At 48.1% G+C, this 23443-nt stretch overlaps 1 protein-coding gene across 1 annotated transcript in view; it reads right to left on the reverse strand.

Annotated features, from left to right (window-relative positions):
• LOC144098078 (solute carrier family 41 member 2-like) overlaps positions 1-15588 on the reverse strand; it is a 54494-nt gene extending 38906 nt beyond the window's left edge. Inside the window, exon 1 of the mRNA XM_077630632.1 lies at positions 15429-15588. Coding sequence (XP_077486758.1) covers positions 15429-15588 — 160 coding nt within the window. The remainder of the gene's footprint in view (positions 1-15428) is intronic.
• Positions 15589-23443: the final 7855 nt, after the last annotated feature.

Consider the following 23443-nt stretch of genomic DNA (forward strand, 5'->3'; position numbering starts at 1 on the left):
GACTGACACTTTCAATACTAACTCTTGTGAACGCGGCTACGTGACGAGAATGACATTGCAAACACAGCACGAGAGCTTTGCAGTACGTACAGGCATGACGTTAGGATTTCTGCGAACAGATTGTTCAAATTGAGAAAGTGTATGAACCGACCAACTTAAAACCGGAGTGGCGCTCCTTCTCGGTGATGCTCTCAGCCTATACCTCGCGTCCACTGCTCTGTTGCTGTTTTTTGCGATGTGTTTCGTGGCGCATACTAAAAGCGTTGTAAATAATTTAGTTAATGTAGATGTAATTTCAATCTTATAAATGTCATGCTTAAAAAATGCTGTGGTTACGGGTAGGGGTCTGAAGTAGGGGCCTGCGGAACAGCTTTTCTAGCGCCGCCGCGAGTTCGAGATCCACCCCCCGAGATTTAAATTTTTATTTCTTTAGTGTCTTCCCCCGGTGCGGTGGCGGCTTTCCGCTGCGGTGAGACTCTTATGCGGTCGATTAAAATAAAAAATTATTGAGGCCAATTGAAAGTGAGACGGCTCGCCAAAAAGCAGCATTTGGGTTGAATAATAGTAATCCCCAACTCCCCGAGTATGGAGTAAATGATTCCTGTGGTTGCCATTTTAGTGCTCTAGCGTTTCCAATCCGCAGTAAAGTCCGAAGCCTGCTTCTTGCACGTGAGCCATCTTGGCCACGTGACGTTGTGACGTCATCGCAAGCTGCCCACCATGGCAGTTAAATTTAATTATTAGTCGCGAGAGATTCCTCAGGAACAACATAGATCGCACAAGCCCCACCGATAGCAGCACCTGCCATCGCAGGGCAGTGGCGCGTAGCTTAACCGCTGCACCTCTGCGCCTGGAGCGGAATCAGGATTCACAGGGATCTGTGAATGTAGAGAATGACCAGCTATACCGCGGTACAAGTCCAAAATGATGAAATAACACGCAAACTTACATCATATTGTCATGGCTTGCTTGAAGTAGAGGCCGGCGGCGTGCACAGGCGGTGATAGCAGGAGCACAAGAATACAGTTACAGGCAGGTCAACCAGCAACAGCGTCGTCGTCGGCACGCGGCAATCGCGCTTCAACTTTAACTTCGCTACACTACCTCCACCTATAAAGAAGCATCGTCCCGACGCTATCCCGAGAGCAAAAAAACACTTGGCGGAAAACCACACAAGGGCTCAGAAATCTTTCTGGCTGTTGTAGAAGGCAGTGGGAAATGCAGGCGATTATTGCGTGTAATACGGCTTAAGCCGGACAGCGTGCGCAATTTCAGGGCGGGGGGAACGACAAGATGACGGTCGCATTCCTTCGGGCAGCACCTAGTAGTTCAGGTCACCGATGCGTCGAAGAACCGTATACTGGCCAAAGTAGCGCTTCATGAGTTTCTCGGAGGCACCTCGACGGCGTATCGGCGTCCACACCCAGACCTTGTCCCCAGGGTAAAAATGGCCGTCACGTCGACGGAGATTGTACCGACGAGCGTGTTTATGCTGTTGGTGCTGGAGGCGGAGTCGAGCGAGTTGCCGAGCTTCCTCCATGCGCTCTCAGACTAGACGGGCATCATCGACTACGTCGAGAGACGGCTCGTGTGGCAACTAGCGTCAAGCATCGTGGTGACCTGTCTGCCTTGCACCAGTTGGAAAGGGGACATACCTGTTGACTCGTGGACAAAAAGTATGGTGGGGCAGCCAGAAAAAGAATGTAAACCAATAGGCCCCTGCCTGTGCCACTAAGTATACAACGCTATTATACGCGAATGTAACGTAGGCCAGTACCTCGTCCCAACTGCGATGGGCGACGTCCACATACCTAGCGATCATGTCAGCCATCGTCTTGTTCAGCCTCTCCGTCAGCCCATTGGATTGCGGGTGGTACGCCGTAGTTCGGCGGTGGCTGGTGCAGCTGAGACGGAGGATCTCCTGTGTGAGCTGTGCCAAAAACGCGGCTCTCCAGTCAGTGATCAAAACGTCAGGGGCGCCGTGACAGAGCACAATACACTCAATAAAAAACTGAGCTGCCTCAGCAGCCGCCGCTGACAGAAGTGCTCGGGACTCGGCGTATCGTTTAGGTAGTCAGCGGCTATGATAACGTACCTGTTACCCGATCTCGACGTTGGAAATGGGCCAAGAAAATCCATTCTGAATGTGTGGAACGGAGCATGCGGTGGGTCGAGCGTCTGGAGAAGTCCAGCGGGTCGTGCAGTAGGTCTCTTCGGCCTTTGGCACTCTCGACAAGTTTTCACGTAGTGACGGACGTGCTTAGGAAGTTGGGGACAATAATATTTTTCTCGAATACGTGCAAGTGTTCGGCTGGACCCAAGGTTACCAGCTGTAGGATCATCGTGACAAGCTTTGGCCACCCCGGCGCGCAAGTCCTCTGGTACAACAAGGAGCCATAACTTCGGGCTGCTGTCGAAGTTCTGCTTGTACAATACGTCGTGCAGAATCCGGAACGCCGGCAGAATACGCAGGAAAACGCGGGGCACCGCGTCTTCGTGGTATTCCAGATGTGCCATCTGTTGACGAATCTGTGGATCATTGCGTTGCCGAGTAGCCATATATGCCTTGTTCAATGCCCAAAGGAAGCCGTCCTCGTCGTCATTATCGCCCCTGGCGCCGGATTCACGGCGGCTCGAGAAAAACAGCATCATTATGTTCGCGGCCGGATTTGTAGATGATGGTGACGTCGTACTTCTGTAGCTGCAGGCCCCACCGAACAAGGCGGCCTGCGGGATCCTTGAGATTGGCCAGCCAGCATAGCGAATGGTGGTCGGTAACGACGCGAAAAGGGCGACCGTACAGATAGGGCCGGAATTTGGTGATCGGCCAGATGACAGCGAGACACTCTTTTTCAGTTGTCAAGTAATTGCCCTCCATCTTCGAAAGAGCTCGGATGGCGTAGGCAATAACCCGCTCGGCGCCGTCCTAGAATTGCACTAGCACTGCCCCTAGTCCTTGGTTGCTGGCGTCCGTGTGGAGATCAGTGTCGGCGTCTTGATCGAAATGGCCTAGTACGGGAGACGTTGCAAGGGCGTACTTTAATTGGCGGAATGCTGATTGCTGCTCCTCGGTCCACTCAAAGGTGACGCTATCCTTCGTAAGGCGGTAAAGCGGCGCTGCGATCTGGGCGAAGTTGCGAACGAAACGTCTGAAGTACGTGCAGAGGCCGAGAAAGCCGCGGACAGTCTTCTTGTCGGATGGTGGAGGGAAGGACTCTATGGCAGCCGTTTTTTCTGGATCTGGCTTCACACCAATTTGGCTGACGACGTGGCCTTGGAACTTCAGCTCACTGTCCGGCGGTCCGGCGGTCATAAGAGCTTGAAGAACCGCTTTTAGGCGCACAAGATGGTCAGCGAAAGTGCTGGGGAAGATGACAACGTCATCCAGATACACGAGACACGTCTGCCACTTCAGTCCGGCGAGCACAGTATCCATGACACGTTGAAACGTCGCGGGCGCTGTGCACAGGCCAAACGGCGTGACCTTAAACTCGTAGAGTCCATCCGGTGTTATAAATGCGGTCTTCTCGCGGTCGCGCTGGTCCACTTCAATGTGCCAGTATCCACTCTTCAAGTCGATGGACGAAAAATAGCGGGCATGACGGAGACGACAGAGTGTGTCGTCGATGCGATGTAGTGGATACACGTCCTTCTTGGTCACCTTGTTGAGTCGCCTGTAATCGACGCAAAATCGAAGGATCCCGTCTTTTTTCTTGACCAGTACTACTGGGGCGGCCCACGGACTGTTGGATGGCTGGATGGCGTCGTCGTTAATCATTTCGCGCACTTGCTCTTGTATGGCTTCTCTCTCCTTCAAGGAAGCGCGGTACGGTGGTTGGCGAATCGAGGGCGTCGAGGTATCGACACTAATTCTATGCTCGGCGACGGACGTCTGGCGAACTGGGATGTCGTCGCGAAACAGTTGTGGTACCGATGCAGAAGAGAGAGAGCAGTTTGCGTGTGTGGGCAGGCTCAAGCTCGGGATCGATGTCCAGGGGCAACGTTGTAGGGTCACATGACCCGGGCGGGGCCTCCTCCTCAGGCAGCGGAACAGCTTCGCGAACGTCGCTAAGTTCTTCCAGTTGGACTATAACTACCCCTTTCGTCCGGTGCTGCCGCTCGTTCCTGAAGTTGGTCACTAAAATGTTGGCACGCCCACATTCAACACTGGCGATCCCAAACGCTACACCAATGCCCCGTGTAAGTAGCATCTGTACACTTCCTTCGAGAACGCCTTCGCCACATGCGGTTGTATGGGCTCGGACAGGAAGAAAAACTGCGGACAACGGCGGCAAATGAACATGGTCGGCGTCAACTTTCATCGCAGCGCGAGTGGCCCGAGGAGGTATTGGCCATGAAGAACATGCGCGGAGGGTCATTGTTCCTCCCTACGTCGATTATAGCGCCATACTCACGGAGAAAGTCCATGCCAAGAATAACATCTTTGGAGCAGTTCTCCAAGATCACGAATGTGGCTGGGCACATCTCACCGTGAATCTCAACGCGTGCAATGCACTTGCCAACAGGGTTTACGAGGTGACCTCCCACGGTAGGTATGGGTGGGCCGTCCCACTAGGTGGTAACCTTGTGAAGACGCCGAGAGAAATTGCCGCTGAAGCTCGAGTAATTGGCGCCGGTGTCGACAAGCGCTGTTACGTCGCGACCTTCGATTAAAACGAGTGCATTGCTAGAGGCCACAGAACAGTCGTCGCTTTCAAGGGTGCCATCAGTCGAGCGGGAACATTCCATATTAGGCGGAGGTTCTTTACTGCGTGCAACAACCGGCAACGCCACCTCCAGGCGTCGCCGTGCTTAGTTTTCCCGAAGTGGCGAAAGGCTCTCACGGCGAGATTCGCGAGAAAGGGGGGATGATCGGCGAGGTGGCGGCTACCGGGAGGTGCGAGATGGAGCTGACACTGGCGATGGAGAGCGTCGGAGGTAGTCCTGTATCTCTCGGGGCTGTTCACCGGGGGGGGGGGGGGGATCTGCCCGGTTGAAACCTCTAAGGCCGAGTTCGCGGTACGGACAGTAGCGGTACTTGTGGTCAGGCTCACCACAGTGGAAACACAGCGGCCTCCGTTCTGCAGTCCTCCAGATGTCGGTTTTCCAGCGGTTGCAGGCGTGCATCAGACGGGGGCACGAACTCGTGGCGTTGAGAGACGGAATCGGCAGCGGTCTGGTACTAGCGATGTACGGGAGGTGGACGACGGACGGCGGCGGCGTAGCTCGAAGGTTGTTGTTCGGCTGCAGCTACAATGGGTACGTCTTCGGACGCAAGCGCGTGCCGCAGTTCGTCCCGAACAGGCGCCGCGATGGAGACAGATTCAGTCTGTTCAGGGGCTGGGAACAGCCTTTTCAGCTCCTCTCGGACGACGTCGCGGATAAATAGGGCGGTTGTCTTGTGTGCGCCAGGGGTTGAGTAGCTGCGGCTGTGATCGGGGGCGGGCAACCGGACGGTAAGGTGGGGTTGCAGGTCGCTGGGGTTCTAACTGCCGGGTAGGTGGCCTGTAGACCGGTGCAGTAGGTGACGGCCGCGACCGCACCACGGCATCAGCGTACGTCAGAGGAGCCGCGATCAGGGGTGGCTGAGAAGGAGGTGGCAGGACTTCAGCGACCTGCTCCTCGATAACACGCTGTAGGTTGGGAGTGAGCGACGGCGCAGGCGTAGGCGGCCAGGTAGACAAAGGTAGCTGGCGTGCGCCTTCCTCACGTACAAACTGCTGGATGCTCTGGAGGAGCGACTGTTGGTCCAGAGCACCGTCCCCTGGCAGAGCCAAGCTGCAAAGTGCGGCCTCCTGAAAGCCTGCACGCCGGGTATAAAGGCACTGTTTGCGCAGCTCATCGAAGCTTTGGCAGTAGCCGATGACACCGGAGACAGTCTGGGGATCTTTGGCGACGAGCATCTGGAAGGCATCATCGTCAATGCATTTCATAATGTGTCTGATCTTGTCGGCCTCGCTCATAGAAGGGTTGACACGCTTGCATATAACTGGTGAAGTTTTCAGCCGTTTGCTGGGCCCGACTTCGCAAGCGTTGCTCGGCGCAAAGCTTCCGCACTGCGGGACGGCCAAAGGCTTCTGTCAGGCTGGTTTTTAGAGCTGCCCAGCTTGAGATGTCCGCCTCGTGGTTTCGAAACCAGAGATTGGCTACGTCGCTCAGGTAAAAGACAACGTTGGTGAGCTTGACGCTATCGTCCCACTTGTTGTATGCGCGTACGCGTTCATAGGAGGCCAACCAATCCTCCACATCCGTGTCGTCTGTGCCGTTGAAGATGGTCGGGTCACGCTGCCGCGCGGCGTCGGAACAGAAGACAGCCGACGGAAGCGGTGAAGCGGTTTGGGTGACGGTCTCAGGCATTGCAGAGGTGGTAGTCAATGCGCGGGTGCGAAGCTCCAGGGCGAGGGATCGTTGGCACCTCCACCACTTGTAATAAGAACACTGCACACTACTAGTACAGCACACACAACACACCACAGCACAACACAGTAAAAAGAGCACAGCACGGTAATAAGCACAGCGTCACGAGCAACCGGCGGAACCGTCCGGGCACAGAACAGAGATCGCGTTCAGTCCAGAGCACGCACGAGCGACCGAGCGTTCGGCTCTCGAGCTTCGGAGTGTTCAGCGCTCGAGGTTCGCAGTGTTCGGCGCTTCTCGTCGTCTTCTTCGTTGAGCGCCAGCCTCTGAAGATTCTAAAGCCCGTGTCCAGTCTTACACAGGTATTACTTATATACTTCGAACGAAGACAGTGCAAAAAAAGACAACCACAGAAGAGAACATGACACAAGAAAGCTTCTCTTCTGTGGTTGTCTTTTTTACGCTGTCGTTCGCTCCAAGTATGGATCACCAACTAGCCGACCACTATGTTTTATTGAAATAATCGGACATTAAAGATATCACATAGAAATTTGTCATCTACTTTGCTACTTCCAATCAGTGTCCCTGTAGAGAAACAACAGTTCACAATAACAGCTTATGATTCACAGGTTGCAGTATTACTCCACTGTGTTCAAGCCCAGTTGCTAATGGAATCAATGGATGACGGTGGGCGTCTACAAGAAAGAAGAATGAAGGTGAAGCTGCATGTGCACCGGTGTGAAAGATGAATTGTCATACAGCACTCACAATATTAATATATCACGTGAATCAAGGCACCGATATTCTGGTGCGTACCATAATTTCATCTTACTAGAGACTTAAGTCCTATCCATCCGCAATGTGTGCCTTTTGGCATATGATTCCCACCTGAAATAAAAGGACGCAATCTAAACTTGCAATGCGCATTGAACTTCATGTACAACAAAGTGGTCCTTACTATGGCATAGTAATATACGTACATGGGGAGACAATCAGCTGACTACCAATATGTAGAATAGCTAGAAAAAAACAAGTATTTATGGACGAGCAGTGGGAGTTGCTTGCCTAGTTGGTTCACGCTTCATGACAAAGAACAACAGCACAAGGCAAAAATGTAGATATGGAGGCCAGTGCCCATGCTTACACAACTTCTTGAGTCTGTTCTTCATTATCTGTTGTTGGCCTGCATTTTCTAATAGTATGTTCCGCACTGAGAAATGAGCAGCAACAGAATTCTGAAGTGATCTAAATGACCGATAACTTTCCTCGACTCGCCCATCATCGTTGATGGGTAGGCAGCCGATGAAACTGTGGAGCTGCCAGTAGAAGATCCACGGGACACCAGGCGACCCAGTCGAAGTGCCTGTCCGTCTCAGTTGCCTGGAAAAATAAAAATGATGTGAGTTAATAAATGTGTTGCTAAAAATTATTTGAAGGTTGTGATCACAGCATTTCGCAACGTGGATTAGGCTACACTGTACACATTCTCAATGCAAGACTAAAATTTCATAGATAAGTGTCTAATGGATATTCACAGGTACTGGCGAAATTAACAAATGTAATTTACATTTGCAATGTGGCTAAACTAAATCCTGCTAGTTGCAGCTTTGCAATTGAAGCCACGACTGTGCATTATGGTTCAACTATTGTCACTCTAGCAATACCTTACTTAGTGAATTTCTAGATTTATTTCTTTCATACATATTTCCCAGGCTGCACGGTGTATACTGCTTCACAGATGCTGCTAAAACACAGTAAATCCTGGTAAAGAAATATGAAATAAATCTAGAAATTCAAATAACTACATTGTTGCTCTAGCAGGTGGCCTGAAATAGCGACGCGTACTGCAATGCTGCCAGCGCTGCAGCTCGTAATTTACAAATAAAAACGACGAACAGCACGTGTGTAACGAGGAAGACGAAGTTTGCATGCAGCGCAGGGGCGGAGATTGTGAGTGCTGCGTATGCTGTTCCTACCCGGGGTCATTACTCTCGAGTCCTTACTACCTTAACAATGCATTCACAAGATCGCCTGCGACACTCCAGAACTGTGTGACGACGGCGAAGAGAATCGACGCGTAGCTCCAGTGACAACACATGATACTGTCGCACATGCGAGGCTGATGTAAGCAGTTCAGCTGCACAATGAAAACAGCGCCAAGTACCCCATGGTACAAGCATCGTTCGGTAAAGGTTGCACTTACCGGTATTTCGTGTTCAGGTTTTCCATTTCCTGCCTTACTTGTTTGCTGGTGTATGAGCCTCTCACGGCGGTAGCCCGGCGTTCAGTTCCGCAGCATATATCCGAGCGTTGCGCGTGTTAACGTGCAGCGAAGGTAGCTGGTCCTCCCAGATGCGTATTAGGGCTGCGGTTGTTGAATCAAGCCAGATGACACGCCTCTGGGAGGGCGAGTCGTTAGATGTTGCTGCTGCCACGTGCGCCGCCATCTTGTCGCTTAAGGTAGCAAACGGAGGTCGGCAAGCTCGGTTTGGGTAACTGTGGTTAGGTGGCGTAACTGCAGTTTCGTCTGCCGTGTGAGCGCGGCGAACTATAGTTACGCGGAACCATAGTTACCTTACCTGTGGTTAAGGTCGCCCGTGTAGAGAGAGAGAGAGAGAGAGAGAGAGAGAGAGGGGGTTTATTGATAGGAAAGGCAGAGAGGTTGGCCCGAAAAATAAATATCTGGCCTGCTACTCTGCTCTGGTGGACGGGAAGAGGAGATAAAAGAAGGTCACGATGGGGGACGATGATGATGGGAGGAGGCAGATGAAAAACTACTTAAAAAAACAAAAAAACAGGCACACTTTCTGACATCACAAACGCGAGACAAGGTCCGTGTCGCTCAAAAAGCGTGAGAGCGCTCGCGTTGCCTTTACAGTTCTAAAACTATCTGGCCAAGCGCCGAGGATCAAATCCTCAGAGAGGAGCGATGTGTCCATAGGCTTCAGAGCAGATGCGAGTATGGATCTTTCACGTGCATACGCTAGACACGCCACTAAAACATGTTCTATAGTCTCTAGCACGCCACATGTGGTACATTCCGTGTAAATGCGGTATTGGGGAATCGGCATCGAGTCAAGCAGGATCGAATTTGATTGCGCTCGAAAGTGGCCATGTGACAACCTTCAATTTCCATTCAGTTCGATGAGCATTGATTAAATGAGGACCGAAAGTGCTTGTGTGACAAGGGTATTAGATGAAGTACACCGTTTGTTGAAGATCAAGAACAGAAACCACCGCGGTGGCTCAGTGGTTATGGCACTCGGCTGCTGACCCGAAAGATGCGGGTTCGATCCCGGCCGCGGCGGTCGAATTCCGATGGAGGCGAAATCCTAGAGGCTTGTGTATTGTGCGATGCCAGTGCGCGTTAATGAACCCCAGGTGGCCCAAATTTCCGGAGCCCTTTACTGCGGCGTCCCTCATAGCCTGAGTCGCTTTGGGGCGTTAAACCTCCATAGAATAAGATAAACAAGATAAGAAGAACCTTCAAAGGAACAAACTACGACACCCGTGAACGAGGGCAATGCACCGGAAATTTATGACCAATACACAGAAAAAATATGTCCAAGACAAACAGCACGCAAATCAAGGGCGTGCGACGTTTGCCGCTCACACAACATTTGTTTCGAAGACTGCTTCATCTTGTACAGAAGCATCAATGGGCATTATTTGCCACGTTTCCAGAAGTCAATGTTTCCAAAAGTGCTGTTCGAGGAACTAGCAAAGATTAAATGGGATGCCATAGGGCTTAATCAGGTTAGGAGGACAGTACCAAGGGGCGTTCACGTACTGTGCTATCGTGTATTGGCGGACAGGTGAGAACTACGTGTGGGATGCCTTATCAACCGGGATATAGCTGGCAGCATAGTGGAGTTCTACAGTATCAACCAGAGGGTGGCAGCTACCGCAGTTATGCTTGAAAACAGGTACAAGCTGAAGGTGGTGAAGGCCGACGCGCCTACATCCAGCCGTGATTACCAGGCCGCTGAAAGCTTCTATGAAGACGTGCAATCGGCAAAGAACCAAGTATGATCACAGTGTTCTGTATTAATAGGGAACTTCCATGCGAAGGCATGCAAGAAGCAGGCCGGAAACCAAAACGTGGGTGACAATGGCACAGGCTCCAAGATAGCAGGTGGGAGTTATTAGCATAGTTCGCTCAGAGAAAAAAATTACGGTTCATGAATACCCCTTTCTGGAAACGATAGAACAAGAACTGGACGTGGAACAGCCCCAATGGTGAGGATAAAAATAAAATAGACTTCATATTACGCGCTCTTTCAGGTAACGTGCAAGATGCGGATGACCTCGGAAAGGCGCGTTGTAGCGACCACAAAATGGTAAGGTCTCGAATTAGCTCAATAACGAGTTAGCAGTAAGAGGGAAAGTAGAGGAATTCAGGACATCACTGTGGAACAGATACTCGGCCCTAATTGAAGGAGACGATATTAATTTTCAAATAGTGAATGATAATCTCATCGCTATTATTATTGAGTTTGCAGTAGAAGTAGGCGGTAGGATTGTTCGACAAAATACTACTAGCAAGCTGTCTGTGAAGACAAGAAATCTTATTAAGAGAGGCCATAGCATGAAAGTGTCTAACCCTACAGAGAGAATACAATTGGCAGAGCTGTCAGAGTTAATAAATATCCACAAGTCAGACGACATGAGGAAGTTTAATATGGTGACAATCGAGCATGCTCTAATGAACGGAGTTCCCCTAATAGCAGTGTAAGGCAATAAAGGCATAGGTAAAAACCAGATGCATTCGTCAGGAGACAAAGAGGGCAATGCTATTACATATATGGATAAAAAAACAAAGCTAATGTAGCCGACAAGCTCTGCACAAATCTACAGAGTAGCCAATAAAATCAGAACGTTAATTAGAGAGACAGTACTGCACAACAATGGGGCATCCAGCCACTTAAGAAAGAGGAAGTAAAGAAAACCTTAGGGAGCACTGCAGACGGGGAAAGCAGCTGGTGAGGATCAGGTACGTAACAGCAAATCACTTAAAGGGCGCAGGTCAGATTTCGCTAGAAAAACTAGCCACCTTGTATACGCATTGCGTTATGACGTCGAGCGTGCCAGAAGCTTCCAAGAACGCTCGCAATGTCTTAATACATATGAAAGGGCACGTCAAGGAGTAGAAATATTACAGACCGATCAACTTACTGTCTATCGCCTGCAAGGTATTTACAAAGGTATTCGGATATAGAATAAGGACAACCTTAGACTTCAATCAACCAATTATTCAGGCAGGCTTTCGTGAAGTATACTTTAAAAGAGACGCAATGGACACTATCAATCAGGTTATAGAGAAATATGCAGAATATTACCAAGCACTATATGCAGCATTTAATAATTACGAGACAGCATTTTATTGAGTGGAACCCTCAGCAGTCATACAGGCAATGCGGAACCAAGGTGTAAAAGAGTTATGTGAAACTACTGGAAGATATATCTATAACGACTGCATAACTACCAGAGTGCTTTATAAATTCAGCAATAGAATTTCAGTAAGGAAGGATGCCAGGAAGAGAAACAAGATCTCGCCAATGCTATTCACCGCCTGTTTACAGGAGTTCTTTCGAGGCCAGGATTAAAAACAGTTTGGCATAAGAGTTCATCGAGAACAACAAATAATCTGCGATTCACTGATGATATTGCCTTGCTAATCTCAACATTTGAAGTGCAAAGCATGACCAGTGAGTTAGACAAGCAGAGCCGAACGGTGGGTCTAAAAATAACATGCTGAAACCCGAAGTAAAGTTCAACAGTTTCGCAAGGGAACAGCAGTTCACAATTGAAGTGGTAAGGAAATACGTTTGCTTAGGGCAGGTAGTGACCGCTGACCCGTAACATGAGAGGGGAATAACTAGAATACGCATGTGGTGGAGCGCATATGGCAGATTCTGTCAAATTATGAATGGAAGCTTGCAAATATCCCTCATGAGAGAAGTATAATAGAGCTATATCTTATCTGTACTCACCTAGGGGGCTGAAACGTGGAGGCTAACAAAAACGGTTCAGCTTAAGTTAAGGACAGCGCAGCGAGCTATGGGAAGAAAGATGGTAGGTGTAACGTTATCAGTCAAAAGAAGGCAGTATGGGTCAGGGAACTCACGGGGGTTAATAAGACCCTATTCACAATTAGGAGGAAGAAATGGGCGTGTGAACGGCATGTAATGCGAAGGCAAGATAAACACTGGTCTTTAAGGGTAACGGAGTGGATTCCAGGAGGAGGCAAGCGTAGCAGAGGGCGATAGAAAGTTAGGTGGGCAGAGGACACTAAGAAGTTTGTGAAGATATGGTGGCCGCAGCTGGCAAAGAACAGGGTTAATTTTAGACACATAGAAAAAAGCACTTGTCCTGCAGTGAACATGGTTAGGGTGCTGACGTTGATGATGAAAAGTTTCCGCTGAAAGCGCTGAATATAGCATTGTTGTAAGCACAGCCGTTTTGCCCCTAGTTTCTCCTTATTTGCACCTAACCTGTTCGGTGTCGGCTTCGTTTGTTGCTGCTATCTTATCTGCCGCCAGTTGCTGGCACTAATATCTGGAACCCTTTGTGAGAAGCCGTATAGAAGCACCTCAATCCAGGCATTGAAATACACACCGAAAATTGTTTCTAGGATGGACACCTGTGTGTTTCATGGAAGCTCTGTAGGCTCCGGAAGGTGACTTGTCGTTTGATTGTTTTACAAGCATCGGGTCTTTAAAACGATGCAATAATGTTTATTTTGTTTACATAACGTGTTCTCGTGAGTGGACTGAGCCAATAAGAAGTATAACTGAACCGAATAGGACCGCATGTTCTCAACACTAGCCACAATATCAGGCGCATGCCCGCTTCGTATACGGGCTGCTGTCGTTCAGAAAGTTTCCTAAACTTGCGCGTACGTTGCTAGCACAACCAATCCGATTCCGCATTCCGTCAGTAGTTGTTCCCTTTCGTTTCCTATCGTATTACAGTGCATACCTGGAGACGGTGAGGGCGACGACGATTGGGAGGCAGCCAACACGCAGCACTTCTCGGGAGACGCTGTTCCGGCTGGCCAAAGCAACCCACACCGGCCGCAGCACCAAGCAGCTCAGGATCACCGCCGGCGTCAGGTCTGCGTTGCGCCGCCGCGGATGACCCGCTTGACAGAACGAAAGCAGCACAACAATAGCGAACCGATCCTTTAAAACAAAGCCTTGACGTCATTACTGTCAAACACTGTATTTTAAAGTAGCATAAGATGAGCTGACTTCCACACAACTGGCACGCATGGCGCACACAGCCGCCACAGGCACAAATTTACATCGGCAATGAGTTGTAATTTAAAGCATGACCTAGCGTTGAAAGATGTGGTGATGGTGGGGATTCAATACAGCCATGAAACTACGGCGAAAGCAAGTTTACTAAATCGGTTGTTGGGCGAAATACCGTAAGCAACATAGCAAATTGCCCGCACAGGTCCTGACGCGCAGTGACGGAGAATTTCAATATACAAAAAACGGTTTAGTAATATACGGACGAGCTAAATTTCGTACAATTTTCCCATGTTTAGCAGGGCTGGACGCTGCAATAGGACTCTGAAGCTCAAATGCCATATAGAGCTGAAATTTTGAGAAGTTATTGTTACAATTAAAAAGAAAGATGTGCGCAGGCCGGCTAAGCGAAAAACCGCTGTAGCACAAGGTGTCTAATACGCAGCAGGCAGTATCTAGACCCCTTATAAACATTTCACCTCATAGAAGCCGACAAAGAGGCCAAGGGAACGTTTGCATATTGAAGAAACCGGTGAGTGGTCGGCGGCAGTGGGCATCAAATACCGCACCTCCCGAGCACGACATTAATGCTGAAGCCGCAGTGTCATCGTGTGGTCCAGCGCGAAAAAAAGAGTACGTTAGTCTACCTTTCAGCGGTCTGTGATTAGGTGCAGCTTCTACCTTGATAAACATTACTTCACATTTATTAACGGTAAACACAATTCTACGGAGAAATATAAAGATGGTTCACATGCCTGATATTTTCAGTCTGGGGACACGTAGCACAAGATCTGCAGGCATTGTAATTATGCCCATCTGCATGTTTGTAGGAGCGTTTATAAGCACCGATAAAATTAAATCCAGGCCTCAGCTTGAACTCAAAACCGCGGGCTGTTATCTGAACACTAATATTCCTCTCGCAACTCTGAGGGTTCTTGCTGTATCAAATGGAACGATTTAAATTCTGTGTTATACCGGTTTAGTCAATGCACGTATCTTGATGAGTTTTTCACCATGATATTATTTAACCAATGTGCTCAGGCTATGAATATTTATTTGCCAGGTTTCCAACCTTTATATAAGGGAATAAAAGCATTGTTTTTTATGTGTACTGTATGTCGCAAATCTAAGTGAAATTTTTAATATTATATTTCAAATGCTTGGCGCAGCGGTGTTAGTCGCCCTTAGTCTAGGCGGCATGTTTGGGAACTACTAATTTTAAAGATGAAGTATGTTAAATTTGCATCATGGTCACGTCAATATACTTCCCAGGTCACGCGACCAGCCATAAATGCCATGCGGGCCGGTTCGACCTGCGCAGCTCGTCGTCTTCTCGTGTTGCGTGAAATATTATCTGCTGTCACAACATCCACTCAAAACAGCCTACTCGGCATGCCAGTCACAGCACACAAATTTGCAAAAATATACGACAAAGCAGGATTTGATAATGGTGTTTAACGTTCCAAAGTCATCAGACTATGAGGGATGCTGTAGGGAAGGGCTCAAGTAATTTTGACTACCTGGGATTTTTTAAGCTGCACTGAAATCGCACGGTGCACAGTAGCATTTGCCATCCATCGAAGTGCGACCGCCACGGCCGGGATTCAACCCGCGTGTTTGGGGTCACTAGCCGAGCACCGTAACCTCTGAGCTGCTGCTTGATAATGCAGGACTCTCACTGTCATACACACCATGCTGTAGCAGCGACCGCAAGCAATTTTTTTTCGGCACGATTCTGGAAACGTGCAGCTGCTGCAGACGGTCTTCCCTCAAATATATGCGCTTGCACAAGTCACAAAAAGGACTGAGACGTACACGGGTGTCGCATCAGCAGGGAGGCGTACGCAGAGAGCAGGAACAGCGTGGTCATGTCTCCGAACGAGGCGGCTATGGCCGGCGCTATGTGGCCGGGGTTCTTGCGGCACTTGGCTGACAACACCACCACGGCGGACATCACCAGGCCTGCGCCACGCATGCGTCCGAGCGCCGTTGGCGCTTTGTCTTCCCTCTACAGCATCTTATGCACGACGACAAAACTGCAGTCGCTTAAATACCCGAGATTTCTCGATTAACGTAGCTTCGTTGTCGTCCTATCATTAAAGCCGTTTACAATGTTACTTTAACGATTTACTTTAAAACATGGCCAGCCTTCCGCTTTTGATATCGCGATATAACTGGTGTGCACCACTACGCACACGTTGCGGGCGATATGCTGCGTGCATTTTATTGCCCCAATGTTCGGCTCCCGCAGGCAAACAATACTGCACCTACGACGCTCAGATAGGACCTATGCGAAATAAAATTAAATAATTTTGTAAAACAAAGATCCTAGCGATGTTTGGGAGAGCTACAGCTTTTTGCTCCAAACCACACGCCAGAGTGTTAATTTTTGACGTTTACACGATGAAGAGAACCCTTGAGACTTTTCGTGCTTTCGATTCGAGTGGAAAACATTGTCGCGTGCCATAGCCCCTGAAAGCACTTCTTCCAAGGCAGCCTGAGCATACTGCTCCAAAGTTTCGAGGGAGAGCACTATGATGACGCTGAACATTGTTGATCTTCGTAAGCCACCTGACGAGCGCAGTGTCGTTGATGCCGAAATGTCACGGCGATGCTGCCGGTGACGTCAGCGTGATTAATATAGCTATTGCTTTAAAATGCCAGCTTTACAAATCTGGGAAAAGTGACGCCTCAAAACTCTACCCTTCTGACAAGCCTCACCAATTATAGCAGAGAACAATGAAATCCGACGTAAATATTAAGGCAAGGTTCGAAAAAAAGGGGATCATCACCGCGCCGTTTGTCCGCGCCTCTGGTCCTTCTTTTAACAGTTGCATTGTTTTCCGTTTCTCGCTGTCATGAATCACCAGATAGCCTGTTCACCCGCGCCCGCAATTCAATGCACACAAGGCAATTTGTTTGTAACCTTTACAGATTTTATTTTAAACACTGCGAGAGATAAGTCGGCGCCATCTGTTGAGTTGGTTGTACAGCAAGGCATACATTAGTACAGTCTTGGTCAAAAGTCTTAAGGCGAAAGGCTTTTCGGTTCAACCGCATAACAGAGTAATTACGGCACTGTTAAAGACCGAATAACCATGAAATGCTAGCAGAACCTTTGGTCTTGCTGTAGAGAAGCTTCCTGCTTGACTTGCTTTCTTGAATTATCCGCTACACGCAGCATTCTGGGACCATTCGTTTCGCTGCAGCTGAACGCTGTACCCTTAGGACTTTTGACCAAGACTGTAACCCATATGGATTTATAATTAGACAAATTAAAATAACCACTAAAGTTTTCATTCTGATTTTTGATGGCAAGGTTATATGGCAAAATTGATGGCCGGCATCCTCGAACGTTAGTGTTAGTTTTTAATTTTTTCAAACGGCAGCGCGGTTCGCAGTATCGAAGGTCAAAAATGCACAATTTAAGGCTCGTTCAGTTGGTTTTTCCGATTTATTTTATTATTACCTGTCGTTGCTGCATGTGATATCATTGCCGAAATGACGCTAACTTGGTCTACATCACTAAATACACAAACTGCGCCTGTATCTGGCTCATAAGAAACGCGAGAGACGCCAATTTATAATTCTGCAGTGCGGGAAAGCCTAATTAACGAGCTCTCAAATGGGTATTTTTGACGTTCGATATTTATTAACACATTGCCGATTAATAAAAATCACAAATACAGCTCACCATCACCAAGGACTCTTCACCATACACTTCGACAAGGATGTTTTACGCGCCAATCTGTAAATCGAGAAGATTCACTATCCGTCCTTCTCGTCATATGTAACGAGCCCACGCTGAACAGGTGCTCTTCGGCTTCCAGGGGGTGGTGGCTGTTTTTGCAACATTGATGTCGTCTACCAGTACAACATCCTTTTTTGAGGTACGGATCGATAGTTTTCAAATTCGAATAGTAAATCCGACTTTTTTCAGCCCCTGGTTGTTTCTACGTCGTTTCACATCTCTTTGCTGTCGCATATCCAGACGCAAACAATGCGTTTTCCACCCAACTTAGAAACAGGCTGGCGGTGTTCACGGCGGCCAGCGCACCGGCGAAGAGGGTGCCGACGTTTGTCAGGTCCATGTTGTGGTCCAGCGCCAACCCCTTACCAGCGCCAGCGTGAAGGCCACCACGGTCGCCACCGTCGACTGGCACTGTAAGATACCTCCCATCGATTAGACTTCAAGGAGGAATGTAAATGCATTCGTAACCACATATGCACACTTTACTTGTGCGTTGAACACCACGCAGAGCCCTGTAGATTCAGTAACTCTTTACAGCCACCGTCAGAAGACTAGGCTATGTGAAGAGGATGGTTCATTAATTGACCTCGGGTTGAATACGAAAGAACTGGGAAATTGCTATCGACCGTCACTGAGGCAATCTGAATAGAATGTGCGGTATTTAAAATAGTAGCCCAAACTTCCCAAATTGTTAACACGCAAATTCTAGTTAAGCGTTTTATTACAAAATCAACTGTTCAAAGTCGCATATTTTGAAACTTTAAGTTTATTTTTGTATTTTGGCCGTACTCTAAACAACAAATTTCAAACAGCTACTTATTGGGTCAGTTTGTGCATGTCGCAGAGAAATATTATGGATAACAATCAAAAGATGCATTAACGGCGCAAACTCGCGAACGATGGCAGGTGACGTTCATGAGGCTTACTGAAAAACACAAATTTAAACCTGCATTCTCCGACGACATTCGCTGCATGCTCGGAAAGACGACGCCTACACAAAAGAAATGATGTGCTCAGAACGCACGACACAGGAAGCTGGAAGTTCGCTGTCCTGTGTTTCGAGTGCGTTCTTTTTGAGTCACTACACTTTTTCTAGAGGCATCAGTGTCTGAGTAGCACATGTGACCACATGAAAAAAGTCGCGAATTAGCCTACTATGCACAGCCCTTCCTAGCCCCCTGCAGTGAGATGTTTTGTACTAGATCTTGCTAGGTTCAGGCAGTTTGGTTATTTTGAAAGCAAGAGCACAAGCGTTACATATCTGTTTGCAGGTGCAGAAGTGACACGGTTCCTGTCCCCAATGACCCGCCGCGGCGCTACTATGGCCTTCTGAACCAACCGGAGGTTGTGTGGGAAAAAAGATGGTAAAAAAAAGATCTGAAGACGTGGCACAGTCCGCAGAGGTTAAAAATTCAGCCTGAATCCTAGTTCTAAAATTTAAAAACTGTTAAGTTTCAGATTAAATCCACTGTATACGCTCGGGAATGCTTTGCCTCTTTCACAAGCGTTAGAACTTAAGCCGAGAGAAGTCAAGTTTCAATACTTACTTGCAGGAGGGCAATATTTGCAGATATCATGGGTAGTTGGTCAGCGACCCGGTTGAGATTGCCCACACTCGCCTGGAAGGAAAATGAAATGTACGTACTTCTTGCTATCACTTTAACGAAGGGTAGCACTTGTATCATTGCTCTCAAAGCACTGTGATTTTGCCCGGCGCATTTTTCTTTGACTTTCACGACTTATCTATATTCACATTGGCTAAACATTGTGAATAGGCAGTGCTCCAGCGCCGGGCAGTAATTGAGCATGACAAGTACTGGGGCAGACTCCAAGACCCCAGCTTATAGAAAGTACAGTACTGCGCTAGCTTTGTCGAAAGATCAACGAAAAAATCAAATTTTAACCTCAATTTGTTGTTTTAAAACGTGTATGCTGGAGCTTGTGATCTTGTGAGCTTGTGAGTTGATGATCACAAAAATTTGGCTGGACATGTTGGCAACGCTCATTCAGCGCAAGTAAGTGAACCCCAGGTGGGCGGAGTTTCCAGAGCCCTCCACTACGACGTCTCCTTCTCTGCTCCATATTTCACTCCCTTCCCTCACAGCGTAATTGAGGAAACCACCTTGAGGCGAGACAGTTACTGCGTCCTAACTTTCTTCAAAACTAGTCATATGAAGCGCTATAACTCTACACATCAATAATGAGCCATATACTGCGCCGTTTCCTTTCCCTAAAACCAATATTCAATTTTCAAGAGATGCGTTAAATTTGGTGCCATCCTTTTTCTTTTTCAATGGTACAGGCAGGTCACACAGTCGTGCTGCTACGCCCAAAAGAGCCCACAGAATTCATCAAAAAAGAATTGAAAGCGGTAGCTGCCCCCTCCAGTCCTCTCCCCGCAATTTCATGCCCGTTAGAGAAGCCACTCCAAGGTCCTCAAGTACCAGGCTTATGTGAACCACTTGGAAACAAAAGGAACTATACCAAAAAGAGCTCACTCCTTTCTCCTTCTCTCTTCTGAATGACCTGGGGGTGTGTGCGGTAGTTTTTTTTATCACATAATACTACGTCGATGCCGACGCCATTTACCGTAAAAATGTTCGTCTCTATAGAATGTAACTCGCCTACACTATCGTTCAACGGGTGTCTCATCGAGTAACAATTTTTTACCAATGTGCCTCGAGAGCCTATAAATAAGTGGCCTGGTGCGCCATACACCCGTGTTCACTGAGCTCAGTGTTATAAAATCTTTTTTTACACAACTGATACAGTATTCGATACTTTCCCTATAAAGTTGCCGTCTGCGCCGCACTACTTGCAGGCGAATATGATTGAGTTTCAGATCCTTTATCAACACATTTCTTGGAGACTCTGACGTACAAGGCAGTTAATATGGTGAAATGAATCTGTCCGTTTCAATACTTATCCAATGCATTCCTACGATTCTAATTTTTACTATTATTTATTTTTTTCAATTCTCTTCATGAAGCACCACACAAAGCACTGAGATTTCTCCTGCTCGGCGCACAGGGAGGGAGACGGGGCTATGGACATCATAGTAATCACTAAAGTGCGGAATTCATTCGGGAGCATTCATTATAGTGACGGCATAAAGTGATCACGCACGCTAAGCAGAGGAGTCCAATGCGCGCAAATCCTTAGCTGCATCGATGTAGATAACGCTTCCAATGCTAGTTCTTACCCTCGTAACCTCGGCGTGAGGTCGAAAACAAGGCTACGAGAAGGCGGAGAGGAAAGGGAAGGTCACCTGCATGCTCAGCCTGGCAACCAGCGTCTGCTCCAGGTTCCCGTTCAGTCCCAGCAGGGGCGGGATTAGGATGAACAGCTCTCGCACGCTCATGTACACCTCCCAGTCCTGGACAGCAGCAAGGCGAGGGGTAGAAGCAGAATTATAGACTAAAATGTCATCGCTGCATTCAGCAGCAACAAGAGGCGGAAATCAGTAGAAACAAAAACAGGTGGAAACAGAACTGTTATGGCTAAGAGAGAGAGACATTTACGGTTGGCCCTGCCACATGAAAGAGCGAAGGACACAAAAGAGGAGACACAGCATTAGCGCTCAGTAATGATTATGTGAATTCACATGCTGCAGTTTCAGTCATGAATCCTTAAGAGTACACATCCCTTTCTATTATGCTTGAAAGCTGAGGAAAATGTCTATTTCGGCAAACAAAAGCTGGAACAAAGGCAAAATGGGCACACACGGTACAAGGAATGCCGTTGTCAAGCAGGCATTACACAGTCGCACAAAAATGAACGTTTCAGAAACACTTCCGCTCCAAAAGTAATTATAAAGAAAATAATGCAGTGAACACGGAATTGCAATATTAACATATACTAAAACAAAACTACAAAAATATTTGTGCAATAAAATCAAGAAAAAATATTCAGAACGTTCAAGCTTGTTACGTAGTAAACCAAGTAATTCAGCGATAGCTAGCGTAAACGTTGTGCATATCTACTTGAACATCCCTGACCCTTTCGCCGCTTTTTCAATCCCTTCATGATGCGGTACACTTCTTTCTGCAGCGGCTGCAAGGGCGCTGCCGCATCTTTTCTTACAGCTGCTTACACCCCTGTGCAGACGCGCCAACACTGGCTTCGGCAGGGGGTGAACCCTCGTACATGTGTGGAATTATGCTATGCTGTGCCGTGCCTGTGCTGGACACAAGGCCATAGCTTTGACCCACCATAAGCGGCTGCATTTTATATAGAGGTGAAACAATCAACGCTACCCAACCTCGGCCTCCCATTCCACCATCCACCGTCGCATTCCAGAATCCCTCACCTGCTGCCTTAGATGAGAGCCTAGTATGCGGGCGCTGAGTTCACCTCCCCTAAAAATTCCACCATCAGCCTAGAAAGCAGAAGTGGAACTGAAACGTTAATGCGGAGCGAGTTGATATACATTACTGTTTGGTAGTGGCCGAGTAAAGGCACCAATGCAGGTAGCCAGGCAGGAACGAAAGTGGTTTTATTCACGGATGGTTCTTCTTATATAGCGCTTTTTAAGACTCCCTACATATTGGTCATGCGCCTGAACTGATATCATATAACACATTCTTCCCTTCTGGGTGAAACAAATATCATTCTAATTACTACTTTTCTTCTTCCTGCAGTTTTCGGGAGTGTATCTCTCAGGAGTGTTTCGCACAGGGGTGCTTCGTCGCAGTAATGATGCTGATGACTAGCTGCCTGTAGGGTTAGGCTCCTCATCTGCTGTGAGGCTGGAACTGGCCTTGTTAACCTCAGGATTTCCTCCTCATGCAACTGTTGATGGGTCTTGTTGCGGTCTCGGTGATATAGCCTCTGTGTCTGCATGTCCACGGACGCCGTTGGCTCTGGTGTGGTTACTCGAGTTGGATGTTTTCTTGGAGAAAGTTGGCTGCGATACTCGCTTCCACGCTTCTGCAATCTGGAAGGAAGTTCTTGAGAAGAGAATTCTTGAAAAAGACCTTTTATAACTTCCGAGCCTTCTAGGCCGATCCTTCCATCATTTCGTTGTCAGGTTAGTGATATCGCATTGTGGGTGGCTTTTGTCCACACCAAGAGTGGAATTAGCTGGGCCAGTTGGTTCATGACACATAAATAACAGCGCGACAGTCGGGACATTGTGTGAACCACTATGTCTCTTCCTTATTGTTCCATCTGTCACGCTATCATTTATGTGTCTATCCCCACCGTTTATCTTGGCGCAAGTGATCGACATGAGAGAACTGTAGACGACCTTGAATCCTAATCTCGCATGTGACTGGGCTAACAACTTGTTCGGCACTACCTTCTTGCCATGATGCAGGCTCACCTCGTGAGGCCTTCACGTAGACTCCATCACCTACGGAGAAGTATTCTGCGGATCCTCTTTGGCCATTACTTTGTACCGTGTCTCGTGTCAGATGTTCCGCCATGTCCCCTGCAAAACATGGTTTCAGAAGAGTAGTGTAATTCGGGGCAAACGCTTGAGAAAAACGTCAGCAGGTGTCCGCGAAGTCATCGAGTGCGGGGTGATTCTACAGTAGAAAAGAAACTTATTCAGACGTTCTTGTATTGTAATCACCACTCCAGCATTTTAATCGCTCAGAACTTGTTTTAGAAAAGCTTTTTGATTGTTCTTAGGCCTCTCTCCGCGGCACCATTGGAAGTAGCATAATAGGGAGGTGTTTCTGTGTGTTTGATACCCCTGTGATTCATGAACCGCCCAAAGTCATCCCAGGTGAATTGTTTGGCGATTGTCGGTACTAATTGCTTAGGGGAAATCGTAGGCTGCTATGACAACTGCAAAAATGACAACTGCAAAAGTTCTTTCAATGACAAAGTCGTCTGATGAAACTGTGGGCCCATTACGCATCAAGGATGCCGCGGTTTTCCTCACTGATTGCGTAAAATGGACGGTTCCAAAGTGACTTATTGCAATAAAAAAAGTGACCGGGTTCCTCAGGATCTTTGCCAGGCTCGCTGCATCGGTTTCTCCTGCACTAAGGGTGTTGGGTAATTCTGGTAACATCAAGTAGTTTCTTTTTCGAAGCCTGTGTGTTTTAGAGATTATCGCGCCTGAGAATGG

The sequence above is a fragment of the Amblyomma americanum genome, chromosome 7, assembly GCF_052857255.1.
Source record: "Amblyomma americanum isolate KBUSLIRL-KWMA chromosome 7, ASM5285725v1, whole genome shotgun sequence".
NCBI lineage: Eukaryota > Metazoa > Arthropoda > Arachnida > Ixodida > Ixodidae > Amblyomma > Amblyomma americanum.